This window comes from Capra hircus, chromosome 12, assembly GCF_001704415.2.
Source record: "Capra hircus breed San Clemente chromosome 12, ASM170441v1, whole genome shotgun sequence".
NCBI classification, from domain to species: Eukaryota; Metazoa; Chordata; class Mammalia; order Artiodactyla; family Bovidae; genus Capra; species Capra hircus.
This window is the reverse complement of record NC_030819.1, coordinates 65,574,259-65,600,078: the sequence shown is the minus strand read 5'-3', so window position 1 is coordinate 65,600,078 and position 25,820 is coordinate 65,574,259. Positions and strand designations below refer to the sequence as shown.

General features: G+C 43.5%; 1 protein-coding gene across 1 annotated transcript in view; it reads left to right on the top strand.

Annotated features, from left to right (window-relative positions):
• The window catches only part of WDFY2 (WD repeat and FYVE domain containing 2), a 178,140-nt gene continuing 157,995 nt past the window's right edge, over positions 5,676-25,820 (top strand). Inside the window, exon 1 of the mRNA XM_018056705.1 lies at positions 5,676-6,044. Coding sequence (XP_017912194.1) covers positions 5,908-6,044 — 137 coding nt within the window. The 5' untranslated portion in view covers positions 5,676-5,907. The remainder of the gene's footprint in view (positions 6,045-25,820) is intronic.

The following is a 25,820-nucleotide window of genomic DNA, read 5'->3' as shown; positions in this document are numbered from 1 at the left end:
GAGTACGTCAAGGCTGTATATTGTCATCCTGCTTATTGAACTTACATGCAGAGTACATCATGAGAAATGCTGGGCTGGATGAAGCTCAAGCTGGAATCAAGATTGCCAGGAGAAATATCAATAACCTCAGATATACAGATGACACCACCCTTATGGTAGAAAGTGAAGAGAAACTAAAGAGTCTCTTGATGAAAGTTAAAGAGGAGAGTGAAAAAGTGAGCTTAGAACTCAATATTCAAAAAACGAAGATCATGGCATCTGGTTCCATCAGTTCATGGCAAATAGACAGGGAAACAATGGAAACAGTGATAGACTTTATTTTCTTGTGCTCTCAAATCACTGCAGATGGTGATTGCAGCCATGAAATTAAAAGATGCTTGCTCCTTGAAAGAAAAGCTATGACCAACTTAGACAGCATATTAAAAAGCAGAGACATTACTCTGCTGATAAAGGTCCATCTAGTCAAAGCTATGGCTTTTCCAGTAGTCACGTATGGATGTGAGAGTTGGGCTATAAACAAAGCTGAGCGCCAAAGCACTGATGCTTTTGAACTGTGGTGTAAGAGAAAATTCTTGCGAGTCCCTTGGACAGCAAGGAGATCCAACCAGTCCTAAAGGAGATCAGTCCTGAGTATTCATTGGAAGGACTGACGTTGAAGCTGAAATTCCAATACTTTGGCCATCTCATGCAAAGAACTGACTCATTGAAAAAGACCCTGATGCTGGGAAAGACTGAAGACAGGAGGAGAAGGGGACGACAGAGGATGAGATGGGTGGATGGCATCACTGACTCAATGGACATGAGTTTGAGCAAGCTCCAGGAGCTGGTGAAGGACAGGGAGGCCTGGTGTGGTGCGGTCCATGGGGTGGCAGAGTCGGACAGGACTGAGCGACTGGACTGAACTGAAGAGCTCCGTGCCCTGCTGGGGCGGCAGTCCCCTTTCTGTTTCCCAGATCGGTGACATCCAAACTGCCGCCTGCGGAACCCTGAAAACTTGTCAAGAGGTACACGGACATCTTCAAAATTTTTGTGTTTTGTCTAAAACCGATTTTCCTAAGGATGTGTCTGCATTTATATTAGATGTTCTCCCATTTCATAAACTTTGTTGTTGCTGTCGTTTAATCACTAAGTCATGTCCAACTCTTTTGTGAGCCCATGGACTATAGCCCACCCGGCTTCTCTGTCCTTGGGATTTCCCAGGCAAGAATAGTGGAGTGGATGGCGATTTCCTTCTCCATGGGATCTTCCTGACACAGGGATTGAGCCTGCGTCTCCTACATTGGTAGGTGGCTTCTTTAACACTGAGCTACTTGCTTTGGATGGAGTTGAAAATGGCAAGAGAGAGAGACTACAAAATACTGAGTTGGGTAAACACTTTTGTACTGAGATATAATTGACACATTATTTTCAGGTCTACAATATCATGATTCAATACTTGAATATATTGTGACCTGATCGCGCCAAGTCTAGTTATCATCCACCACCACACATAGTTACAACTCAATTTTTCCCCCTGGATGAGAACTTTTAAGATTGACTCTTTGGGCAACTTTCAAATATGGAATTCAGTATTATTAACTATAGCTAGCATGCTGTACACTACATGTACACTAGGACTTGTTTATTTTATAACTGAAAGTTTCTACATTTTTTACTCCCTTCACCCATTTCATCCACCCTCTGATTTCCTGGAGGATACTTTAATGGTCAATAAGGCAACTTAACCCACAGATCTCTCTGGTCTTCCTTGTAAGTATTCCTGATAAGAGAGAAGAAACAAGGATATTTTGACTTATCTTAAGGTGTTTTGGATTCTATAAAGTAGACCACACAATGCATATGTCTTTTTGAATTAATGTTCTCATTTTCTTCAGAAAAACACCGAGGTGAAATTGCTGGATCATGCAGTAGTTTTGGAGAAGGAAATGGCAACCCACTCCAGTGTTCTTGCCTGGAGAATCCCAGGGACGGGGGAGCCTGGTGGGCTGCCGTCTCTGAGGTCGCACAGAGTTGGACACGACTGAAGCGATTTAGCAGCAGCAGCAGTAGTTTTATTTTTGTTTTTGAAGAATCTTCATACTGTTTTTCACAGTGGCTGCACCAATTTACATTTCCACCATAAGTGCACAAGGATTATGCATCCTTGCCAACACTTGTTATCTGTTGTATTTTTGATAATAACCATTCTGACAGGTGTGAAGTGATATCTCATATGATATTGAACTCAACTACAGCTAATAATGTCTTACAAGATATATTCCATTTTATTTTTATAATTTTCCTCAAAATGCTTATTGATCATTATTTATTTGAATGGAAAAATGAAGTAAAAATTTTTTATGACAGAAATTTCCCTGATTCATCTGACAATAGGATTTAGATAACTAGGCTACAGGGTGATCTTCTTCTATAAAAATCTGCTGTTCTCAAGAGTTGGAGAAAACTATATGTAAGCATGGGGTGAGATAAAAGCACTTTATAAAAAAATTGTATTAGTAAATATACACTCAATTTAAAACATTAAAAAGTTCCCAATTCTTTTTTAGTATATATGGTTAAACAAAATGCCTTTAAGTGACAAAATGACAGATAAAAATAGCAGTTATATAATATTTTTGGTATATTTTAATAAATGTGCAAAAATTCTTTTCACACGTCAGGTGGTTTCCAATATTTTGCTTTCAATAAAACCCATGAAAGCATCATAGAATCTGTCAGTAATTTATCAAAAGTAATATTGGATAATAGACAACTATAATCATATAGCATAAAATTTACCATTTTAAAGTGTACAATTCAGTGACTTTTAGAATATCCACAAATTTGTGCAATCACTATGATAAATAATTTTAAAACATTTTTATTATCTGAAAAAGAAATCTTGAACATTCCTTAGCCCTCAAAATTGGGCCCCCTTCCTTCTTTCCCCCTAAATCCCCCCACGCTACTAGCAATTACTAATCAGCTTTCTGGATCTGCAGATTTGCCTATTGTGAGCATTTCATATAAATAGAATCTTACAATATTTAATGACTACTTAACAACATGCCTCCTGATGTGCCAGGTACTAGTCTAAAAGGAATACAATGATGAGCAAGCAGACAGTTATCTCCTTTCCCAGTGTTTCTCTCCTAGAAGAGGAAGACTGAAAAACCAGTCAGAAACACATGATTATTTGGGGCAGAAGTAAGCACTGGGAAGAAAATAAACCCAGGTAATATGCTCGGAAGTGCTATGAAGAGGTAAGGTTCATTTGGGAGTGTAAGACTGTTTAAGGAGCCAACACTGGAACTCAAGCCTCAGTGGTGAGAAGAAAGTAGCTGAAAGGTGAACCCCGTTGGTGCAAAGGCCACCAGGAGGAAGGAGGTTGGTGTTTCTGGGAATTTCCAAACCAGGGCTTGCAAACTACTGAGCAGAAGAGGTGAGCTTGGAGAGTCATTTCATCCTAAGCGCAATGGTAAGGCGTTGATGTGTTTGAAGAAGAGGAGGAACTGATCTGGTTTATATTTTAAAACAAAATCCTTCTGGCCACTGAGATCAAAATGGATTGTATGGGTTCAAAAGGAGAAACAGAGAAAGCAGTTAGACTTCATGTGGCAGTAGAGGCCAGAGATTATGGTGACCTAGGGTGGAGATGATATAAATGGGAAAATTCAAGATACATTTTGGAGGTAGAGCTGATAGTGCTTGTAAATGGTCTGGATAGAACTGCGACAAAAAGAAAAGGATTAAGGATGACTCCTAGGATCTCAGTTTCGAACAACTGCGTGAAAGATGTAGCAGATTTAAAGCTACTGTTGGGAACGTTTGGAACACCTATTAAATAGTTAAGTGACAATGCAGAGTAGCATTAGACATGCGAGTTCAGAAATGTGGTCAGGGTAGAGATTATTACTGGAACCAAGAGCATATGGATGGTATTTAAAACCATTGCGGCAGGCTGAATAATGTCCCTTAAATATGTCCATGTCCTAATTCCTGGAAACTTAAAGAACCTATCGTGTATGAATGCACTTAAGAATCTGTCATTTGTGGAACTTCTCTGGTAGTCCAGTGAGGAAGACTCTGCGCTCCAGTGCAGGGGGTCCGGGTCTGATCACTGTTCAGGGAACTAGATCCCACATGTCGCAACTAAAAACGTACCTCGTGCCACAACTGAAACCCTGGGCAGCCAAATAAATAAAAATAATTATTAAAATAATCTGTCATTTCTAAGTCTAAAAACAACCACCCAAGGTAGGTTTTATTATCCTACATTTAATAGATGGTCAACTAGAGGCTCAGAGAAGTGGAATGCCTTGTTCTAGGTTACAAAGCTGGAAAATATCTCAACCTCCCTTTCAAGTGCCTTACAGAATTTCTATGAAGATGGGAGGTGGTAAAGAAACAAGAGACCTATCACCAAAGCTGTGCCAAAACTTGCCCTATAAGACAGGCATTTCTACAAGGCCCATCCCGTTCTTTGTCCAGCTCTGGCATATTATTTTTCTCCCCCCTAGAGCCCTTGCCAGCCCAGTCACACCACATAGACCAAGATAACTGTGGGAGGGCTAATGGGGTTATTACATAACCAACGACCCCACAAGCCAGGCCCTGTGCCAAGCAACTGACATTCATTCAGTCATTACAATAACTCTCTCTATTGTTTCCAGTGCAAGCTAGAAAGGAAGGACCACTGGGGAATGGGAAGAAGGACCAAGGAGCATGGGTGCCTGAGTTCAAGTCTGGGGGGTGCCACAGCCCTAACTTGAAGCTACAGTTTAACTAAGGGCTAGTAACGCGGCCATCTAAGAGAAAGAGGAGGTTGACAACACAGGTCATCTCAAAGCTCCTTCGAAGATGCTTGCATGAGACCTTTTCTCCCCGACTTCTGGCGTTCCACTATTACGGACAGTGGCAGGAGTACGGCTACAGTCCGCTCCACCGAGGGCTGCCCTTTGGTTCTGTTTTAGAGGACGTTGCAGGCAGTGATTCCGAGGCCACCAAGCTCCCCAGGACAGGAACGATAAGTAGGCGATAGGTCATCTCAGGACGAGGGAAAGGCAGCTCTGAAGAACTACTACTCCCAGGAGACCACGGGGTACCACTCAGCAGCCCGGGGCAGATGCGTGTTGGGAGCAGCTAAGCATGCTCCGTGGTCAGGCCCCCGCCCCGTGAGGGACAGATTACTCGTGCGCATGCCCAATCTCGCGCCAACGCGTTCAGCTTCTTTCCTTCCTGCGGGATTCTTTTCTTTCCGGCCTCGCCCAGGCTAGCTTTTCCCCGCCCCACCAACGCCCCCTTTTCAGGGATTTTTGCGGTGGGCGGGACACCCCAAGCGCGTTCCCAGGAGTGTGTACGCGCGCGTTCACGAGAGATGAAAAAGGGAGGGCACTAAACACTGGGTGTGGAAGGTGACCAGGGGACCGCGGGTGACGGAAGGAGCATGCGCTCTAGAGGCGGTGCGGCGAGGCTACGGGAATGGCGGAGGAGTGGGGCGGAAACGGCCCTAGTGGACGGGCGGCGCACGCGCATTGGGCCGCCAGCGCCCCGCCCCCTTTGTCAGTTTCCCCTCCTCCTCCTCCTCCTCCTCCACCACCCTCCCGGAAGTGCAGCCGCCCTCGCGCCCACCAGCGGCCACCGCCTGCGGCAGGCCCCGCCCCGTCGGCCCCGCCCCCCCGACTCTCCGCCCCCTCCCTCCGGTGGTGGCGCCGGGTTGCAGCGCCGGTCGTGGCGGTTTCGTTGCCCGAAGCCGGGAGCGCGGAGTCGTCCCCGGGGGAGGCGGCCAGGCTATGATCGCGGGTCCCCGGCGGCCCGCTCCGGCCAAACAGAGTCTCTGTCTCAGCTGGTGCCCGCGCTCGAGCGGTCGTCTCAGCCCAATCCCTCGGCGCAGTTGGCGGAGGCGCCCCCGGCGCGCCCCCTCCTCCGATGGCGGCAGAGATCCAGCCCAAGCCGCTGACCCGCAAGCCGATCCTGCTGCAGCGGGTCGAGGGCTCTCAGGACGTGGTGAACATGGCCGTGATCGTGCCCAAGGAGGAGGGTGTCATCAGTGTCTCGGAGGACAGGTGAGAACCGCTGCCCCCTCGGCCGCGAGCAGGGGCGGGACAGGCCGGCGGTCCCCGAAGCCCGCTTCTGGGGCCGTGCCTCCACGTCGGCGCGAGGGCGAGAGAGCTCGTCCAAGTTTTTATTCTGATGCGCATCCTGCTGGTGCGGGTGTCCAGCCGCGCAGTCACCGCCGCTGCGTGGCTCCGGAACGCGGAGCCGGGACGGCAGCATTCTGTTAGGGCTTGCCCGGGTGGCGTCCGCCGGGGTCAGGGTGCTCTTGGACTAGCGGTGCGCCGGCCACTGGACCTTGGTCCAGCCCTGAGGACAGTGGAGGGAGAGGGAGGCGCTGCCCGGCCCTGCAGGTGTGTGCGTGGGGAGGATGCTCAGAGCTCTTCTGTAAGATAGCTAAGGGGTTTTGAGAACTCCGGTACAGTTCTGAAGGCTCCAGGCTGAGGAAAGCAAATGCCACTCCCTTCGCCCAGACATTCTCACCGAATCCAGATCTCCCAGACATCTTCCACTGAATTCAATAAATATTGCAAGTTGTGAAGAGTATCTGGGCTTCTGCCCAGAAGGATAGCTGACTTCTCTCCTTTGCCCTCTTTAAGCTCAAGGGGAAGCTCCTAGAACTTTTGGAGGGACCACTGCTGCAAATAGCTCTGGAGTTCCTTCCCTTTGCTGGCTTCCTTACTTTTTTTTTGCCTAATTTTGCTTAATTTGCAGAAGTAGAGCCAGTTGTTCTGCCTGTAGTATTCTCCCATGTTTTTTAGACAGTGCTGTTTTTTTGTTTGTTTGAACTTAATGTCCTTTAATATGCAAAGATTATGCAGATGAAGCTCATTTCCAGAGGAATGAAGCTTGAATATAGTAGTAACAGTTTTGATCTGGAATTGTTGCTTTTATAGTATCAACTGGTATTCTACAAAATGTCATATTGTAGAGGTATACGACAGGGAGCTTTAGCCTTTAAATGGTAGATAGGTTTTCTTAATGTAAGTTAACATTGTACTGACGTAAAACATATTTTTTCTTGGTGACTTGTAAAATTTCAGGCAAAGAAAAGTGAAGCAACAGTGTGTTCATACCGTCTTTATAGTCATTTCAGTGCTTTGCATGCAGAGTGGTCTCAGAAGATGTGCCTGACAGATCTATTCATATCATAGATTCTTCAGTATAATTAGGATGATTACATATTAATGTCATATTTTTGTCTACATCGTACACCATAAGATGGCCAAATGATTCCTGATTCACCTCCTATACAGATCCAAGGGGAAATACTGTAAACATACACCAATGGCAAGCAGTCTGCTAAGAACAGAAATTCATGGGCTGTAATGGAATATATGGATGTAGAAACCACTTGAAATTCACAGAGAAAGCTTATGAGTGTTTAATTTTTCCACAGAGGCAAAATTCTACTGAAGAGGATGCTTCTGGACCTAGAAATTCTTTGTCACAGAATTGTGCTTTTTTAAAAGAGAATATATTGATAGACGTCACTTTCCCTGTCTTTAACTACTAGAGATGAAACTGCTCGTTCTGACTGCTGTAGGAAATTCATAAGTAAGTTTGTTGAATCAAGTAGGAGAGGGAGAAAGGTAATTAAAACCTAAGTGGCTTTAGTATTAGTTTTGGAACTTTCTACTTTGGAAGTAGAAGTTAGTTTTCTTTTTTTTAAGTGTTCAAAGGGATCTTAGAGATTATTTGCTATAACACCTTCATTTTAAGGTTGAGAAAATTTAAGCCAGAGAATCTACCTGCCCAAATTCATGTACCTGGTGGTGAAATCAAGCTTGGCTCCTAGTTTCTGATTTCCATGTCACTGTTTATACTAAAGGAAACGACTTTAGTTGGGGTACGTTTTGGAGTATTTGGAGACTCTGAAGTAGCATATATGAAAGAAAGTGAAGATACGTTTCATTTGATTATGGGACAAAATGGCTATAGTGTTTAGCTATATATTAATTTTTACTTTCTCAGTTTACAATGTAAGTAATAGAAAATATTTTATAATGTAGTTAGTGTTAAAATAAGTAAGTCTAGGATTTTTCTTGATGTATTTTCTTTTTACTCAGGTCAACAAGTCCGTGTTTCTGTAGGTCATATAGTCACATGTGACAAGAACTTTGTTAGAGCTCAGTTTCAATTATGGCTTCCATTAAAAGAGAACTGATCTGTATTCTTTCTTTTCAAAAGCTGGTGTCACTGTCATTTGACGTAATAGTAAAGATATGAAGATAGAATATTGGATTTTCATCAAAACCTACCAAGCCATTTCCATTTACCACTTCAGCTAGACTCTGGTAGTTTTCATTCCTAAACTGTAAGGTTAAACCACAAAATAATGTCCTAGTTCTGAATGACACTGTCTCATAAGTCCTTTTGAAACCTTAGTTTTCCTTTTTGACCTCTGATTCCTAATAGCCTTTATGATATCTTCGAAAGCAACATTTTCTATCTTTTTAAACAATGTTATTGGTGCTTCTTGTCCATTTATCTTCTCCGTGAATTCCCTAAAGTGCCATGTGTCTTACTCATTGTAATATCTTAAGGTCTAGTATGGTGGCTGGCACATAGTAGGCCCTCAATGAACATATATCGATACCTGATCTTTTTGTTGTTCCTGAAAGCACATCTTAATTGAGACATTTCATCGATATTTGTTTGAAACCAATAGAAGTTCTGTGGGGACAAATGTTCGGAAAAGGATTGGACTGGATGGCCTTGAAAGATGCCTTAAGGCACTTCCCTGGTGATCCAGTGGATACGACTCCGAGCTTCCACTGTAGAGGGTACAGGTTTAATCTCTGACTGGGGAAGATCCCACATGCCACACAGACCAGCCCAGAGTTTTTAAAAACATGAAGAAAAGGTGCCTTAAAATTTTGAAAGACCATGCATTGTTCATTCATTGCGTCAACAAACATTTAAATGCCTTTACTCTGTTCCATGCACATGTGTACATTTCACTGGTGAAAACGACAAGGTCCTTTCAAGGTGCTCATAATTTAGTGGGGCGTGGGTGTGTGTGTGGAATTTTAGAAGAAAATAAAACCACAAACTCCAAGATTTAGTTCTGAAAAGAGAATTTTTACCTGAGGAAGAATAGCTGGGTTCTACAGCCCTTCTTGTTCCTTAAATTTTACTTCCTTTGGAGGATTCTTTTGTTTGGGCTGTAATACCATTTTCACCCTAAGTCTGCTGTCCATCATGGGTTCATAATATTCTAATCTTCAGGACCAAGAGTGGCTGAAAACCCTTATTCTCAGTTCATCTGAGCACAGTTAAAACAGCTTGCAACTTTACTTCATACCAAAGGAGAAAACACAAGGGAACTGAAGAAATATAAAAATGGGATTTCCCTGGTGGTCTGGTGGTTGAGACCCGGCACTTTCACTGCCGTGGCCTGTGATCAGTCCCTGTTAGGGAACTCTCACAAGCTGCAGCCAAAAAAAAAAAAAGGAAGAAGAGATAAAAGCAATCTGACTTACAAGTATAGATTTCTGCTCTCATAAAATAGAGTTTGTTCTCAGAACTCACTGGCCTTATCTGAGCCTGTCTTTGCTTTGGTTGTTGCTAGATTCCATCTCCAAAGGATATGCCCAACTTGGGTCCATTGGGCTCCTCATTTCCCAGCTTCTGTCTGGACTGTCTTTTCTGAGTGAATGTCATTTTAACATGCTTTGCTTAGGAGTTTCCTCCCAGACAGTTTGGCTGTATTTTGGTCAAGACCACTCTCTAGCTTGCAGCTTACCAGGGTGTGTCCAGTGGCGCCTCTTCAGGTATTAAAAGCTAGAAGAGACTGCTCCAGGTGGTACCCAGCCCAGTCCAGACCTTTATCTTTGTAAGTTCTTTATATGCATATCTTCACACAAGTCAACAATCTTAGCATTCACACTGAGCAGTAACTCTAGGTAGTTACTATTAAACAGTTATAGGGAATGGTTCCTTCACTAGGAGTGTATACCCATGCAGCGGGTAAAAGTGGGTCAGATTTTTATCTTATATAAGGAGATGTGTTGAAGAGGGGATACCACCCAGTGGGGTTGTTGAAGAATTTCTTCTGCTTGTAATGGTTAGAAAAGAGACCAAGGAACTCTCCTCCAGATGGGTTTTGCAGCATGAATAGGAGTTCATGTGAGAAAGCAAGGGTGTTGTAAGGGGCATTCTAGCTCAAGGGGGAAGAAAAATCTCCCTATGCATTGAGAAGCACTAGAATGGACTGGTTAAGAATGTAGTCAGGACTCAGTTGCTTGGTTGTGTCTGACTCTTTGTGACCTGATAGACTTGAACCTGCCAGGCTCCATCAGGCAGCTTGAATTCAGAACTCAGCTCTGAGTGTCACACTTTGAGGAATCTGGAAAATTAGTGTCTCCAGAGGAATAATTATGATAGCAAACATTCTAGAAATGAGAAAAGAAGAGAAGCAAAAGGCAAGGGAGAAAAGGGAAAGATATACCCAACTGAATGCAGAGTTCCAGAGAAGAGCAAGAAGAGCTTAGAAAATCTTCTTTAGTGTACAGTGCAAAGAAATAGAGGATAACAATAGAAGGGGGAAGACTAGAGATGTCTTCGAGAAAATTGGATATATCAAGGGAACATTTCATGCAAGGATGGGCACAATAAAGGACAGAAACAATAAGGACCTAACAAAAGCAGAAGATATTAAGAAGCGGTGGCAAGAATACACAGAAGAACTATTGAAAAAGGTCTTAATGACCTGGATAACTACAATAGTGTGGTCACTCACCTAGAGCCAGACATCTTGGAGTGTGAAGTCAAATGGGCCTTTGGAGGTGATGGAATTCCAGCTGAGCTATTTCAAATCCTAAAAGATGGTGTTGTGAAAGTACTGCACTCAATATGTCAGCAAACTTGGAACTCTCAGCAGTGGCCACAGGACTGGAAAAGGTAATTTTTCATTCAAATCCCAAAGAAGGGCAATGTCAAACAGTGTTCCAACTGCCGCACAATTGTGCTCATTTCACAGGCTATCAAGGTAGTGCTCAAAATCCTTTAAGCTAGGCTTCAGCAGTACAGTATGTGAACCGAGAACTTCTGATGTCTAAGCTGGATTTAGAAAAGGCAGAGGAACCAGAAACCAAATTGCTAATGGCTTAGAAACCAAATTGCTATGATCTATCCACTGGATCATAGAGAAGGCGGCAAGGGAATTCCAGAAAAACATCTACTTGTGTTTCATTGACTATGCTAAAGCCTTTGTGTGGATCACAACAAACTGTGGGAAATTCTTAAAGAGATGGGAATACCAGACCACCTTACCTGTTTCCTGAGAAGCCTGTATGCAGATCAAGAAGCAACAGAACCAGACATGAAGCAATGGACTGGTTCAAAATTGGGAAAGGAGTTCATCCAGGCTGTATATATTGACACCCTGCTTGTTTAACTTACATGGGGAGCACAACATGCAAAATGCTGGGCTGAATGAATCAGAATCTGGAATCAAGATTGCCGGGAGAAACGCCAACAACCTCAGATATGCAGATGACACCACTCTAATGGCAGAAGGTAAAGAGCAACTAAAGAGCTTCTTGACGAAGGTGAAAGAGGAGAATGAAAATGCTTGTTTAAAACTCGGCATTCAAAAAACTAATATGATGGCATCCAGACCTTGGAAGGAAAGCTGTGACAAACCTAGACAGCATGTTAAAAAGCAGAGAGAGCACTTTGCCAGCAAAGGTCTGTCTAGTTAAAGCTGTGGTTTTTCAAGTTTGAATGTGAGAGTTGGACCATAGAGAAGGCTGAGCGCCAAAGAATTGATGGTTTGAAACTGTGGTGCTGGAAGAGACTCTTGAGAGTCCCCTTGGACAGCATGGAGATCAAACCAGACAATCCTAAAGGAAATCAGTCCTGAATATTCATTGGAAGGACTGCTGCTGAAGCTGAAGCTCCAATACTTTGGACACCTGATGGGAAGAACTGACTCCTTGGAAAAGACCGTGATGCTGTGAAAGATTGAAGGCCGGAGGAGAAGGGGACAGCAGAGTATGAGATGGTTGGATGGCATCACCAACTCGATGGGCATGAGTTTGAAACAAACTCTGGGAGATGGTGAAGGACAGGGAAGCCTGGCGTGCTGCGGTCCATGGGGTTGCAGAGAGCCAGACAAGGCTTAGAGACTGAACAACAACCACAAACATTCCTAAAACCTCTGAGTGACAGAATTTGAAACTCTTCTCTGGATAAAAGGCCTGAGGGTGTGGTGGTAGGGTGTGATGGAGAAGGCTGTGGGGACAGGCCTGCGGGGGATGAGGGTAACTGGGAGGGACAGTGGAGAACTGCCACCTTGTATGCCGCTTGATTAAGGACCAGTTTAGGAACATTATCTGTGTTCTCTGTCAGCCCTAAGGGGTTAGGACCATATGGTGGGTAACAGGGAGTCGTATTTTATCTCAGTGGACCTGTCCTCCAGCGCCATCGTGTCGTTCAGTCGCTCAGTTGTATCTGACTCTCTGCGACCCCATGGACTGCAGCGCGCCAGGCTTGTGTCCTTCACTGTCCCAGAGGAGATGGCCAGTTTGTATATGTTCATTGAATGAACTGATGCAATGGCTGATCTATCAGTTGTTTGGAATGGAATGGGCCTGAGGAAGTGGTGTGTTTCCTGAAGTAAAGATATGTAAGTTGAACCTGAGAGGAGCTGGAAAGAAAGTGAAATTGTTAGTCACTCAGTCATGTCCAACTCTGCGAACCCGTGGACTGTATCTCACCAGGCTCCTCTATCCACGGAATTCTCTGGGTAAGAATCCAGGAGTGGGTAGCCGTTCCCTTTTCTAGGGGACCTTCTCGTCCCAGGGACTGGACCCAGGTCTCCTGCATTGCAGGCAGCTTCTTTACCACCTAAGCCGCCAGAGAGAAGGTTAGCAGCTTACTTTGGGACGGACTAATGTTACAACAAGGAATAGGAGTGGGAAAGTGGTGGGATGAGAGAGCTTTAGGATTTGAAAAAGTCTTTAAGGCCTTTTTTTCCCCAACTCTGAACTACTCTAAGAGGCCATGAGTACTTAACTATTTGTCCTTTATATTGGAGTATAGTTGATGTACAATGTTGTGTTAGTTTCTGCTGTACAGCAAAGTGATTCGTATACATATACATATATCCTCTCCTTTTTAGATTCTCTTCCTAATGGGTCATTATTGAGTAGAGTTCCTTGTGCCATTAAACAGAGGTTTGACACACTCAAAAATAAAAAAAAAGTTTCAGTTCAGTTCAGAGGCTCAGTCATGTGCGACTCTTTGTGACCCCATGGACTGCAGTACGCCAGGCTTCCCTGTCCATCACCAACTCCTGGAGCTTGCTTAAACTCATGTCCATTGAGTTGGTGATGCCATCCAACCATCTCATCCTCTGCCGTCCCCTTCTCCTCCTGCCAGTAGCAGTAGGTTCTTATTAGTTATATGTTTTATATATAGTAACATGTATGTATCAGTCCCAGCCTCCCAATTTATCCCTCCTCCCCTCCCCGCCTTAGTAGATAAGATTGTTGTCTGCATCTGTGATTCCGTTTCTGATTTTAAGTGGGTTCATTTGTGACTGTTTCTTGAAAAGATAATGTTAAAATATCATTTGTAAATCCTCACACTATTGGCTCATACATTGATTCTTTTCAATGTGAAATTGTACTGTCTTGGTCCTCTAGTTGAAACCATTAGTTTCATTTAATACATTGGCTCAGTTGAGCTCATGGTATTTTATGTACCATGCATTTTATAACACTTGAATTAAAATTTTTCGAATGCAAATCAACATTTTTCCCAATGTGCAAACATAGTTCTGAAAGTTGAGGACTTTCTCGAATGATGGTGTGAGGTCTCTAAAGTTGACAAGATTGGAAGCCATCTGAACTGTTTTTTAGTTTGACTAAAAAGGTCTGTCTCATCAAAGCTGTGGTTTTTCCAGTGGTCATGTGTGGATGTGAGAGTTGGGCTATAAAGAAAGCTGAGTGCCAAAGAATTGATGCTTTTGAACTGTGGTGTTGGAGAAGATTCTTGAGAGTCCCTTGGACTGCAAGGAGATCCAACCAGTCCATCCTAAAGGAAATCAGTCCTGAATATTCATTGGAAGGATTGATGTTGAAGCTGAAACTCCAATAGTTTGGCCACCTGATGCAAAGAACTGACTCATTTGAAAAGACCCTGATGCTGGGAAAGATTGAGGGCGGAAGGAGAAGGGGACGACAGAGGATGAGATGGTTTGATGGCATCACCGACTCAATGGACATGAGTTTGAGCAAGCTCCCGGAGTTGGTGATGGACAGGGTGGCCTGGTGTGCTGCAGTCCATGGGGTCACAAAGAGTTGGACACGACTGAGTGACTAAACAGAAACTTCTTTTTGAGTATGTCGGGCCTCTGTTTAATGCCAGAAAATTAGTAAACTTTCAGCTATGCACCAGAGACTCATCACTTGCTGCTAGTAATTGCTGGTTTCAAGGTCCCCAAATGGGAATCTGCCCCATATGATTTTGAAAATGAGACCTTTACCCTGAATTCAGAGCATGTGGCAGTCTTCATGCCAGCAGATCTGTCTGAAAACAGGCTGCCTCTGGGTCTCTAAAGGTCAAAATACAGATTGACTTTTTAAAATATTTTAAAAATTTTAATTGGAGGATAATTACTTCACAGTGTTGTTGGTTTCTGCCATAGAACAACAGATATCACCCTTAAGTTCATGTATTTCCCTTCCCTTTTGAGCCTCCCTCTCAACTCCCATAGATTTGACTTTTAAAGAAAAGATCACTATGGGAAAGCTGCTCAAGGAGGTTCACTAAGGAGGCTCAGCTTCCAGTGATCCTTGAACTCCTTGACGGTTCTGAATTTCCTACTTAATTTACATGATTAATGCAGATTCTATCCAGGGCCTAAAGATCTTAATCAGGGTACATTCATCTGGATATCACAAGATAAGGGGAGATGTTTTGAGAGACAGTTCTGATGCTCCTAAAATGAAGCATCTAGGATTGTGAGATCCCAGCCAGCTATCTTGTATTTCAAGTGTTACTAAACTTACTTTGAAAAAAGAAAAACAGGCTTTAAAAAATCATAGGGCAGTAGCAGTCAGATGAGACTTTGGAGAGCTGACCTTTTTCCAAGCAAACGAAATCAAAACTTTAAAAATGGAAAAACTGGTTTTTCCTTGCACAGCGTCTTCCCCTGGCTTAGTTTTCACTGTGAATTTGGCTTTGAGAGGGAGAGATTTTCTGTTTGTTGTTGAAAGCCATTTTGGTGTCATTAAAAAGTAACAGCTTTGGAGAAATTAAAACAGTACCATTTAGAAGTCAGTAAGTAAATTGTGATTTAAGATTATTTTAAATATTGATCTATTGACACCTGGAACCCTAAACTGAAAAGTGAAAGTGTTAGTTGCTCAGTCTTGTCCAACTCTTTGTGACCCCATGGACCCTCCAGCCAGCCAGATTCTTCTGTCCATGTAATTCTCCAGACAAGAATACTGGAGTGAGTAGCCATTCCCTTCTCCAGGGGATCTTCCCAATCCAGGGATCCAAACCAGGTCTCTTGCATTCCAGGCGGATTCTTTACATTGGAGCCACCACTCTAAAGTGAGTTATATGCAGAATTACTTACCTTAAAAGAAAATGTCCATCAAGCCAAACTTTTTTTTTCCTCAACTACAGTATCGGAATTGATCTCTGGTTCCTCTGCCTTTTCTAAATCCAGTTTGAATATCTGGAAGTTCCTGGTTCACATACTGTTGAAGTCTAGCTTGTAGCATTTTGAGTATTACTTTGACCAGAGATCAAATTGCCACCATCCACTGGATCATAGAAAAAGCAAGAGAATTCCAGAAATACATCTACTAAAGCCTTTGACTGTGTGGGTCACAATAAACTATGGAAAATTCTTAAAAAGAGACGGGAATATCAGACCACCGTACCTGCCTCCTGAGAAATCTGTATGCAGGTCAAGAAGCAACAGTTAGAACTGGACATGGAACAATAGACTGGTTCCAGATAGGGAAAGGAATACGTCAAGGCTGTATATTGTCACCCTGCTTATTTAACTTATATGCAGAGTGCATCATGTGAAATGCCAGGCTGGGTGAAGCATTAGAATCAAGATTGCCAGGAGAAATATCAATAACGTCAGATATGCAGATGACACCACCCTTATGGCAGAAAGTGAAGAGGAACTGAAGACCCTCTTGATGAAAGTGAAAGAGGAGAGTGAAAAAGCTGGCTTAAACCTCAACATTCAAAAAACGAAGGTCATGGCATCCGGTCCCATCACTTCATGGCAAATAGATGGGAAAACAATGGAAACAGTGACAGGCTTAATTTTCTTGGGCTCCAAAATCACTGCAGATGGTGACTGCAGTCATGAAATTAAAAGATGCTTGCTCCTTGGAAGAAAAGCTATGACCAACCTAGGCAGCATATTAAGGAGCAGAGACATTACTTTGCTGACAAAGGTCCATCTAGTCAAAGCTTTGGTTTTTCTGGTAGTCATGTATGGATGTGAGAATTGGACTACAAAGAAAGCCAAGCACCAAAAAATTGATGCTTTTGAACTGTGGTGTGGGGAAGACTCTTGAGAGCCTCTTGGATGGCAAGGAGATCAAACCAGTCCACCCTAAAGGAAATCAGTCCTGAATATTCATTGGAAGGACTGATGCTGAAGCTGAAACTCCAATCCTTAGGCCACCTGATGCAAAGAACTGACTCCTTGGAAAAGACCCTGATGCTGGGAAAGATTGAAGGCAGGAGGAGAAGGAGTCGACAGAGGATAAGATGCTTGGATGGCATCACCGTCTCGGTGGACATGAGTTTGAGTAAGCTCTGGGAGTTGGTAATGGACAGGGAAGCCTGGCGTGCTGCAGTCCATGGGGTCGCAAAGAGTCGGACATGACTGAGGGACTGAACTGAACTGAAAAACTGTTTCAGAGGTGTAAGCAACAAATAAGACCAAAAAGGAGAACAAAGTCCTCTACTTGTCTCTTGACAGGGAGTGCTCTTTGTGCTCTCATGTGTCTTTAATTTAAGGAATCTTGGAAAAGAACTGAGACTGGGAGTCTGATCCCTGCTGAACCCTGCATTGACCTTGGGTACCTGGCATTTCAACACTGTAAACATTAGTTCCCTTCTAGCAAAGGAGAATGCAGCCTGGCTGTGATTATGGCACTGTGATGACCCCACATCCGGGTGAGACAAATGTAAAGTCTCCACACCTCTATGGTCCTAAAACCTGGAGCCGGAGAAAGTGTTCAGAGGGGGCAGACTTGCCACGGGCTTTGGGAGGTGGTGTAAAATGATGCTTTCCGGAGTCTTTGGCTAGCAGCCGTCCTTTATTCCTGGATGAAATATTAAAGAGGCGTCTGTTTTGTATCGATGCCTAATACCTAGTTTAACTGGATTCTCTACATTCTTATTTCCAGATGAATCCTGCAGTTTGAAATATCAGTAGTAAACAGTTTAATCCTTCAGTATGAAATATCAGTACTAAACAGTTTAGCTCTGAGTGATTTTCTGGGCTCTAAGTCAGGTCCTGAATTGCCTAGAGTAATGCTTTTGAAACTTTCTGGACCATAAATCATAGCAAGAAGTACATTTGGCATTTGCTACTGGAGATTCACATACAGGGACATATAACACACATGTATAACCGGGACAAAAGTTTGGTTAAATGGTGTCCTTTCATTGTGACACGCACACTGATATTTTGTTTTGTCGTAGCCGTCATAAAATCCTAGTTGTGACTCATGCAAATGATTTCATGACTCAGAATGGATTGAAAACAACAGTTTTTTTTTCTTTAAACTTTTTATTTTGTATTGGGGTATAGCCGATTTGTGATAGTTTCAGGTGAACAGTGAAGGGATTCAGCTATAGATATATACATGTATCCATTCTTCCCCAGGCTCCTATCCCATCCGGGCAGCCACATAAAATTGAGAAACTGTTGGAAGTTTTGTACCCTCTTTGTCTGTGTGTAGTTTTGGTTTTCTAGGAGATGGAAATACATTACAGTTCAACTCAGGGACATTTACCCACCAGCCTACCTCACCTCTGACCTGTCTAGCTTTTCTGAATTTCCATAGATTAGAGAATTGACCTTGTCTCATTGGAAGCCTCCGGGTCAAGAGATAACTAACTAAGCCCTTTCAGCTGAGCGCCAAAGAGAGTTCAGAAGAAACCAGGAGTGCAGCAGATTGAACAGCTATTGAAGTAGCTGTGTTTTGGCTTCCTGTGATGTGTTCATTTATTACTGAGTTAGGACTCAGAAATGATACATCTCATCCAAGTTTTGAAAGTCAGTTAGTAGCCTCTTTATATGACTGATTGTACTTTTCTTTTTAGCTGGGTGGATATCCCTGTAATATGGAGCTATTGGGGGATCTTATGTGTTTTCTACTAGTTATTAAATTTTTAATCTTTTCCTCAGTTTCTAAGGATTAACTTATATTTTAAGTAATTATAATAATAATCCCTCTGAAGGGTGTTTATATTTTAAGTAAAGATAATATAACTATAATAAAGAATAATCGCTCATATATCTCTCAGCCCAGACTGTGTTGTATGTATTTCCCTCTAGCAGTTTTCCTAATGTAACTTTCAAAAATAGGACTGTAATCGTACACTTTTCTGTTCTTGTCCCCTGCTTAAAATTGTGCCACCAGGTCCCTAGTCTTTAATCATTTTAAGTGGCTGTATATCTTTCCTTCAGTATTCACCCATATTTATTGAATGCTTGTACTATATGAATTTGCTCCTGGAACTCATCATGAACAAGACATCCTACTTTCAAGGTACTGATTACTAGTGGGGACAGCACTGATGATTCCATCACCTACTGTTGGCTGTTTATTTTCAGCTTTTTAAATGTTATGATGAACATTGTTGTGCGTGTAGCTGTTTTTCCTTCCAGGTTTTAGATGATTTCTTTAGGACTAATTGTAAGAAGATTGCCATACTGCTTTCTGAAAGGCTTGTGCCAGTTTATAATTACAGTGACATAGGAAGTATTAGTTTTCCAAACCTGACCAGCCATTGGTATTATTATTTAAAATTTTTGGGGGGAGGAGGTTTAATTGGGAGATTGGGATAGACATATGCACACTGCTATATATAGTATAGGTAACTAATAAGAACCTACTGTACAACCCAGGGAATTCTATTCAATACTCAGTAATGACTTATATGGGAAAAGAATCTAAAAGAGTGAATATATGTGTATGTGTAACTGACTCACCTTGCTGTACGCCTGAAACTAACACAACATTGTAAATCAACTGTACTCCAATAAAAATTTTAAAAATAAACAATTTCTTCACAATTTACTTAATAAATTATGGCACTTCTTTGATGTTTAATTTGCATATTTGGACTGATTTGTGAATATTTTTCTGTTCGCTTTTTACTTGTTAATTTTTCCTTTTGTGAATTGTCTGTTCCTGACCTCTGTTTCTCCTGGTTCTCCTGAAAATTTTTTGTTTTTTATATATATAGATATATTTTATAAATATAGTAAGAATACTAACCGTATCTCTGTTATATATCCAGATATGTCTTATACTGTACTGTTAGCCTTTTAATTTTTTAATATAGAAAATGTTCACTCTTTAGTTTAACCATCTATCCTTTTCTTAAATTGAAATTTCTTCCATCATTCCTAATTCTTTACCCAGAGATTCATTAAATATTCGTCTTTCATCCTAGTCATAATTTGGTGGCAGTATAACTTTTTGATGTTTCTTCTTTTGTATGTTTCATCCGCATGGCTTATTTATTTTACCACTAGAGATTTGTATCTCTTAATCTCCTTCACCTAATTCCACCCTCCCCACTCCCTTACACTTTTAATTATTGTAGCTAATGAATTATTCTTGACTCTGCCATTAAAAATGTGTATAATAATAGCTGGACTCTCTTTGGCTTGGTCTGCGAGTTAATGGGAAAAGCATCATTTGGCTCTTTTCCAAACTTCACGATTTCAGAGTCTCTTTCTGCATCTGAGAGTAATGATTCCTCTCAGGATTGTTGGGAGGTTTACACGAGATGATATTCCTGTAGCACCTGGCATTGTACTTGGAGCATAGATGGTACTCAGTACAAGTTAGTTTTATTTTTTACTTATGGTACCATCATGCCTGTTGTCATGGTTTCATTAAGGCTTGACTGTTTTAAGAATCGCCTTGGATACATGAAAGTGGGGCTGTGGAATTCTTGTTGGTTTGCTTTCTTATGGTTGAGTCCCTTTATCTTTTCTCTAGATGAATCAAGGTGGGGTTACTCTTGTCATCTTTTTACTGCCACTTCCCAAACTTGTTCTCCCTGAAAGTCAGGGGTCAGGGGAGGTGTGTGGCTGGTGGGGGGCGGTCCTGCGTTCTCTTTTGCAAACTTTTCTCTCTCTCCATTTGCCATCTTGTCCTGAAATGGTGTGTTCAGTGCCTCCATTGGCCTCCTGGGGGCAAGGGCAGTGTATCCTGGGTCTTCCATGGGGAGTATTGGGCTGGCCAAAAACTTTGTTTGGGCTTCTCCGTAGATCGTACAGAAAAACCCAAATGAACTTTTTGGCCAACCCAATATATTGAGGTGGTGGTTTAGTCTCTCCATCGTGTCCAACTGTTTTGCAACCCCATAGACTGAGTGTGGCTGGCTAGGTTTCCTCTATCCATGGGATTTTCAAGGCAAGAATACTGGAAAATACTGGTTGCCATGTCCTCCTCCAGGGGATTTCCCCAACCCAGGGATCATACCTGCATCTCCTGCATTGGCAGGTGGAAACTTTACCAACTGAGCCACCCAGGAAGCCCAATATATTGCAGTAGGGATAAAATTTTAACTACCCCCAGTTTAGCTGTCCTCCACCGGAAGACTGGACATTATAATTTGGCAACTAGTGGGCTGAGGTCCACCCTCAAACAGATTTTGTCTGTATATGCTACGTTTTTAGAAGTTTGAATTGGTAGCCAAGTTTGAAAAATCTGGATTTCACATACAAGTCCAGCTTGTTGGCTTCTCTTGACAAATGAGAAGATGTAGCCGGAAGTCCCCCTCCTGTAAATCCCTGCTCTGCCCACTTGGCCCTGAGAGGCCATGCCCACGCTGCCCCTGCTGCCTGCTGGCAGGAAGACAGCGCATGGTAAGCAGCTTTTTTGGCTTCCTCTGAGTCTGAAAGGTACACTTCCCCTTTTATGGAGTCAGTGGTTAGAGGGTTTTTGTTTTTGTTTTTGTTTTTCCGGTATTTAGAAGAAGTAGGAGAAATTGAAAGATAACCAAAATGCCTATATTTCTAAAAAATTAGGTGGGGGTAGAGGGAGGTAATTAAGACGCCTTTATAAGAGAACCTGATGTTGCACACAGTAAATAAATGTGTAAATAAAGACAAGTATTGGGAAATAAGGTGTGGCAACCTACCCTTTCTGGACGCCTTGTAACAGTGTTTGGGGCCAGGGACCCAGGTCCCAGAAGCCTGGGTTTGACTCAGTAAGCTTAATTAAACTTTATTTTGGGGCTTCCCTGCTGGCTCAGTGGTAGAGAATCCACGTGCCAACGCAGGAGACACAAGTTCGATCCCTGTTCCAGGAACGTCTCACATGCCGGGAAGCAGCTAAGCGCGTCAGCCACAGCTGTTGAACCTGTGCTCTAGAGCCCAGGAGCTGCTGCTCCTGAAGCCCATGGCTGTGGGCATTTCTGCTGCTGCTGCTAAGTCGCTTCAGGCGTCCCCCACCAGGCTCCCCTGTCCCTGAGATTCTCCAAGCAAGAACACTGGAGTGGGTTGCCATTTCCTTCTCCAGTGGGCATTTCTGCTTTAGCGACTGAAAATTTTTCTCTTGTAGAACTGCTCTAGGAATTAGCGATGCTCCCTGGGGCCCCCTCCTTCTCTCCTGACAGCTGCGTTCCCTCAGCTCACTCTAAATGTAAACATACTCACAGGCATTGACATTTTTCTGATTACCTTACATTCTGGGATGCTCATCACTGTGTTTCTCAAGGCCTCCAGCTCAGGACTTAGAATGTGGTAGGCAAAACTGGGGCCGTAGAGGCTTGTGTTGTATGTTATTTTACAGTGAGGCCTCCCCCAGTTTATAGGTGGTGGTTTGCTCACTAAGTCATGTCGGACTCTTGCGACCCCATGGACTGAAGCCCACCAGGCTCCTCTGTCCATGGGATTTCCCAGGCAAGAATACTGGAATGGTTTGCCATTTGCTTCTCCAGAGGATCTTCCTGACCCAGGGATTGAACCTGTGTTTCCTGTATCTTCTGCATTGCAGGCAGATTCTTCACCCGCTGAGTCATCAGGGAAATCCCTGGTTTATAGGGTTCACTCTGAAACTAGCTGTCAGGTAGCACTAGTGGTAAAGAACCCGCCTGCCAATGCAGGAGAAGTAAGAGATTTGGGTTCAATCCCTGGGTTGGGAAGATCCCCTGGAGGAAGAAATGGCAGCCCACTCCAGTATTCTTGCCTGGAGAATCCCATGGACTGAGGAGTCTGGTGGGTTACAGTCTGTCCATAGGGTCGCACACAGTCGGACGTGACCGAAGTGACTTAGGACACACGCACGCAAATGGTGGAGTGTTTTACGTTTTTTTGGTACTGTGAACAGAAATCAACCTGGCAGGAGGCTCAGGTATCTTGCAGAATCCAAGGTCGGGGATGGATTCGGGCCTTAGGAAGGGAACTAAGGACTGGAGTCTCGCTCCTGCTCATGGGTTGGTTTGTGTCTGCTTCATTCTTTTCTCTTGCTCACGCTGGCTTCCTGTGTTTCTTATTTAGTCCACATGGCTGTCAGCTGCTCCCGAGTTTTACATGTTATAGCCTAGATGAGCAGAGAGAGATGATGTCAGGCTCCCAGTCCCAGTTCCAGAATTCCTGGGGAAGGGACTTACTGGTCCCCAGCCAGGTCATCTGTCCATTCTAGGATTGTGCCCAGAAGCAGAGCCCTGCTGCAGGAATGTAGTAGTCACCGCTGCAGCCTGGGGATGGGGAGTAGAGGGCAGGTCTCAGCAAAGAGGGGCTTCCCAGGTGGCTCAGTGGTAAAGAAACCGCCTGCCAATGCCCTAGCTGCGGGTTTGATCCCTGAGTCCTGAAGAGTAGGAAATGGCCACCCACTCCAGTATTCATGCTTGGAAAATTCCAGAGGAAGTCTGGTGGGCTCTAGTCCATAGGGTCGCAAAGAATCGGACAAGATTAAGCTTGCACATGCACGCTCAGCTAGAGATGTAAGGTCAGCAACCCAGCATGTGCCCACCGCTTGGGTGGAGCAGGGTGGGTGGGGTTGTTGTCCTGGTAGCCGTAGAATGATGAACTCAGACTCTTGCTTTTCTCATGATTTTCACTGCCCTCTTTCCCTTGAGGTCTGCTCATGTATACAGCCCTTGACACTTTCAGGTAGACATTTCTCCTCACTGCTTCATTGGCTGATTTGACATGTTGACTGCTGCTTCCCTCTAGTGAATATAAAGTGAGGGCTGGGTAGACATTTCACAACTAGTGCTGAGCACAAAGCTATTGTTATTTGAGAAATTTCAGCACTGGTGAGTGGACCCCATGTGGTGACCAGATTTCTAAACTCCAAAACACATGGCAATGTAAAAGATTTTTTTCCTGATGGATGAGTATAGATAGATGGATGAATGTATATGGATGGATCGATGAATATGTATTGATAGATGAGTGAATATATATATATATATGTAGATAGATAAACAGTGTATTTTGTTATACATTTAGTGAACTGAAATTCAAAGAATGGCTTGAAACTAGACTGCTGAGCACATAAGGACACTGTCTTTATCCTATTTCAGGGAGGAGGCTGAAAAAACTCCAGGATATTAATGGTAAGGAATAATAGTTTACATTTACTGAGTACCTGCCATGTGCCGGGCCCTGTGTTCAGCCCTCTCACAGCCTTTTCTTATCTAACCCTCCAAATGATTTTAGGAAGCTAGTATTTCACTCTTAGTTGAAAGACAGGGATCAGATGCAGCCGAGAAGAAGCAGAATGGGGATGTGCATGCCCGTAGTTCCTTGGACCTCACAGCCCTGTCATGCATCTTCCCTGCGCTACACGAGCCCTCAGAGCTGTAGAGGGGCCAGCGAGGAGCCTCCACGGACATCACAGCAGGCTGAACTTGGTTTTTCAGAGGAAAAGCTAGCAGATCAGTCAACAAGTGACAATGCAAATTAAGTGAAAAGAGGGCAGACGTCCTTTTTCCATCTGTGCGATGCCTTCTTCATCTGCTCTAAGTATGGGTATTACAGAACTGTCGATATAACTGGGAATGATATCAGGAAGAGCTATGCATTTCCTGGTGGACAGCAGGGTCTGTGAATGATGAGGGCCTTTTGGGCTCCGTGGGTGTGTTTGTAGGCTGATCCGTCTCACATAACCAGACCTCTGGAGATCGGTGGTCCTTGTCTCTCTTCGTCCTGCCATCTCAGCCTGTGGCTTTCATCCCTACAGTTGCCCCGTGATTGAAGACGGTTCTCTGGCTTTCAGTGTCACATGTGGTCATAAATCGATCACAAGGCCACCTAGCTGCAGGGGAGGATGGTGCATTTGTTTATTCATTGATTGATTTTTAACACTTTTTCTTTTTTCTTTTTGGTCATGCCACATGGCATGCAGAATTTTAGCTTCCTGACCAGGAATTGAACCTGCACCCTTTGCGTTGGAAGTGCAGAGTTAACCACTGGACCACCAGGGAAGTACCAACACTTCGACAAATTTGGATAGTGGGAAGACAAATAACTACTGTGATCTCAAATGAGACCGTTGTCTAGGCAAACCACGCTGTACTCTTTGAACCAGTGTTGACTTTAAGCTTGGGAATAGCCTTGACCCCATGTGGGCTCCATTTGAATTTTGTAGCCTGTTCAACTGATGACAACTCCTCCTCCTCCTCCTCCTCCAGCTCTGCCCCTTCTGCTTAAAGCACTGCAGGACTGCCTTTGCTGCTTGGAACGGCTTCCCAGATTGGCCAAATGCGGGAATCTAAATCCTAGTATCAGGATTAGAAATCTGTGGTTTCTTAAAGTCATGGGTATAGGCCAGGGACTTTTATGCTTTATTGTTGTTGTTTAGTTGCTCAGTTTAGTACAGTCATTCAGTCGTGTCCGACTCTTTGCGACCCCATGAATCGCAGCACACCAGGCCTCCCTGTCCATCACCAACTCCCGGAGTTCAGTCAAACTCACGTCCATCAAGTCGGTGATGCCATCCAGCCATCTCATCCTCTGTCGTCCCCTTCTCCTCCTGCCCCCAATCCCTCCCAGCATCAGTCTTTTCCAATGAGTCAACTCTTCCCATGAGGTGGCCAAAGTCCTGGAGTTTCAGCTTCAGCATCATTCCTTCCAAAGAAATCCCAGGGCTGATCTCCTTCAGAATGGACTGGTTGGATCTCCTTGCAGTCCAAGGGACTCTCAAGAGTCTTCTCCAACACCACAGTTCAAAAGCATCAATTCTTTGACACTCAGCTTTCTTCATAGTCCAACTCTCACATCCATACATGACCACTGGAAAAACCATAGCCTTGACTAGACGGACCTTTGTTGGCAAAGTAATGTCTCTGCTTTTGAATATGCTATCTAGGTTGGTCATAACTTTCCTTCCAAGGAGTAAGCGTCTTTTAATTTCATGGCTGGAGTCACCATCTGCAGTGATTTTGGAGCCCCCAAAAGTAAAGTCTGACACTGTTTCCACTGTTTTCCCATCTATTTCTCATGAAGTGATGGGACCATGATCTTCGTTTTCTGAATGTTGAGCTTTAAGCCAACTTTTTCGCTCTCTTTTACTTTCATCAAGAGGCTTTTT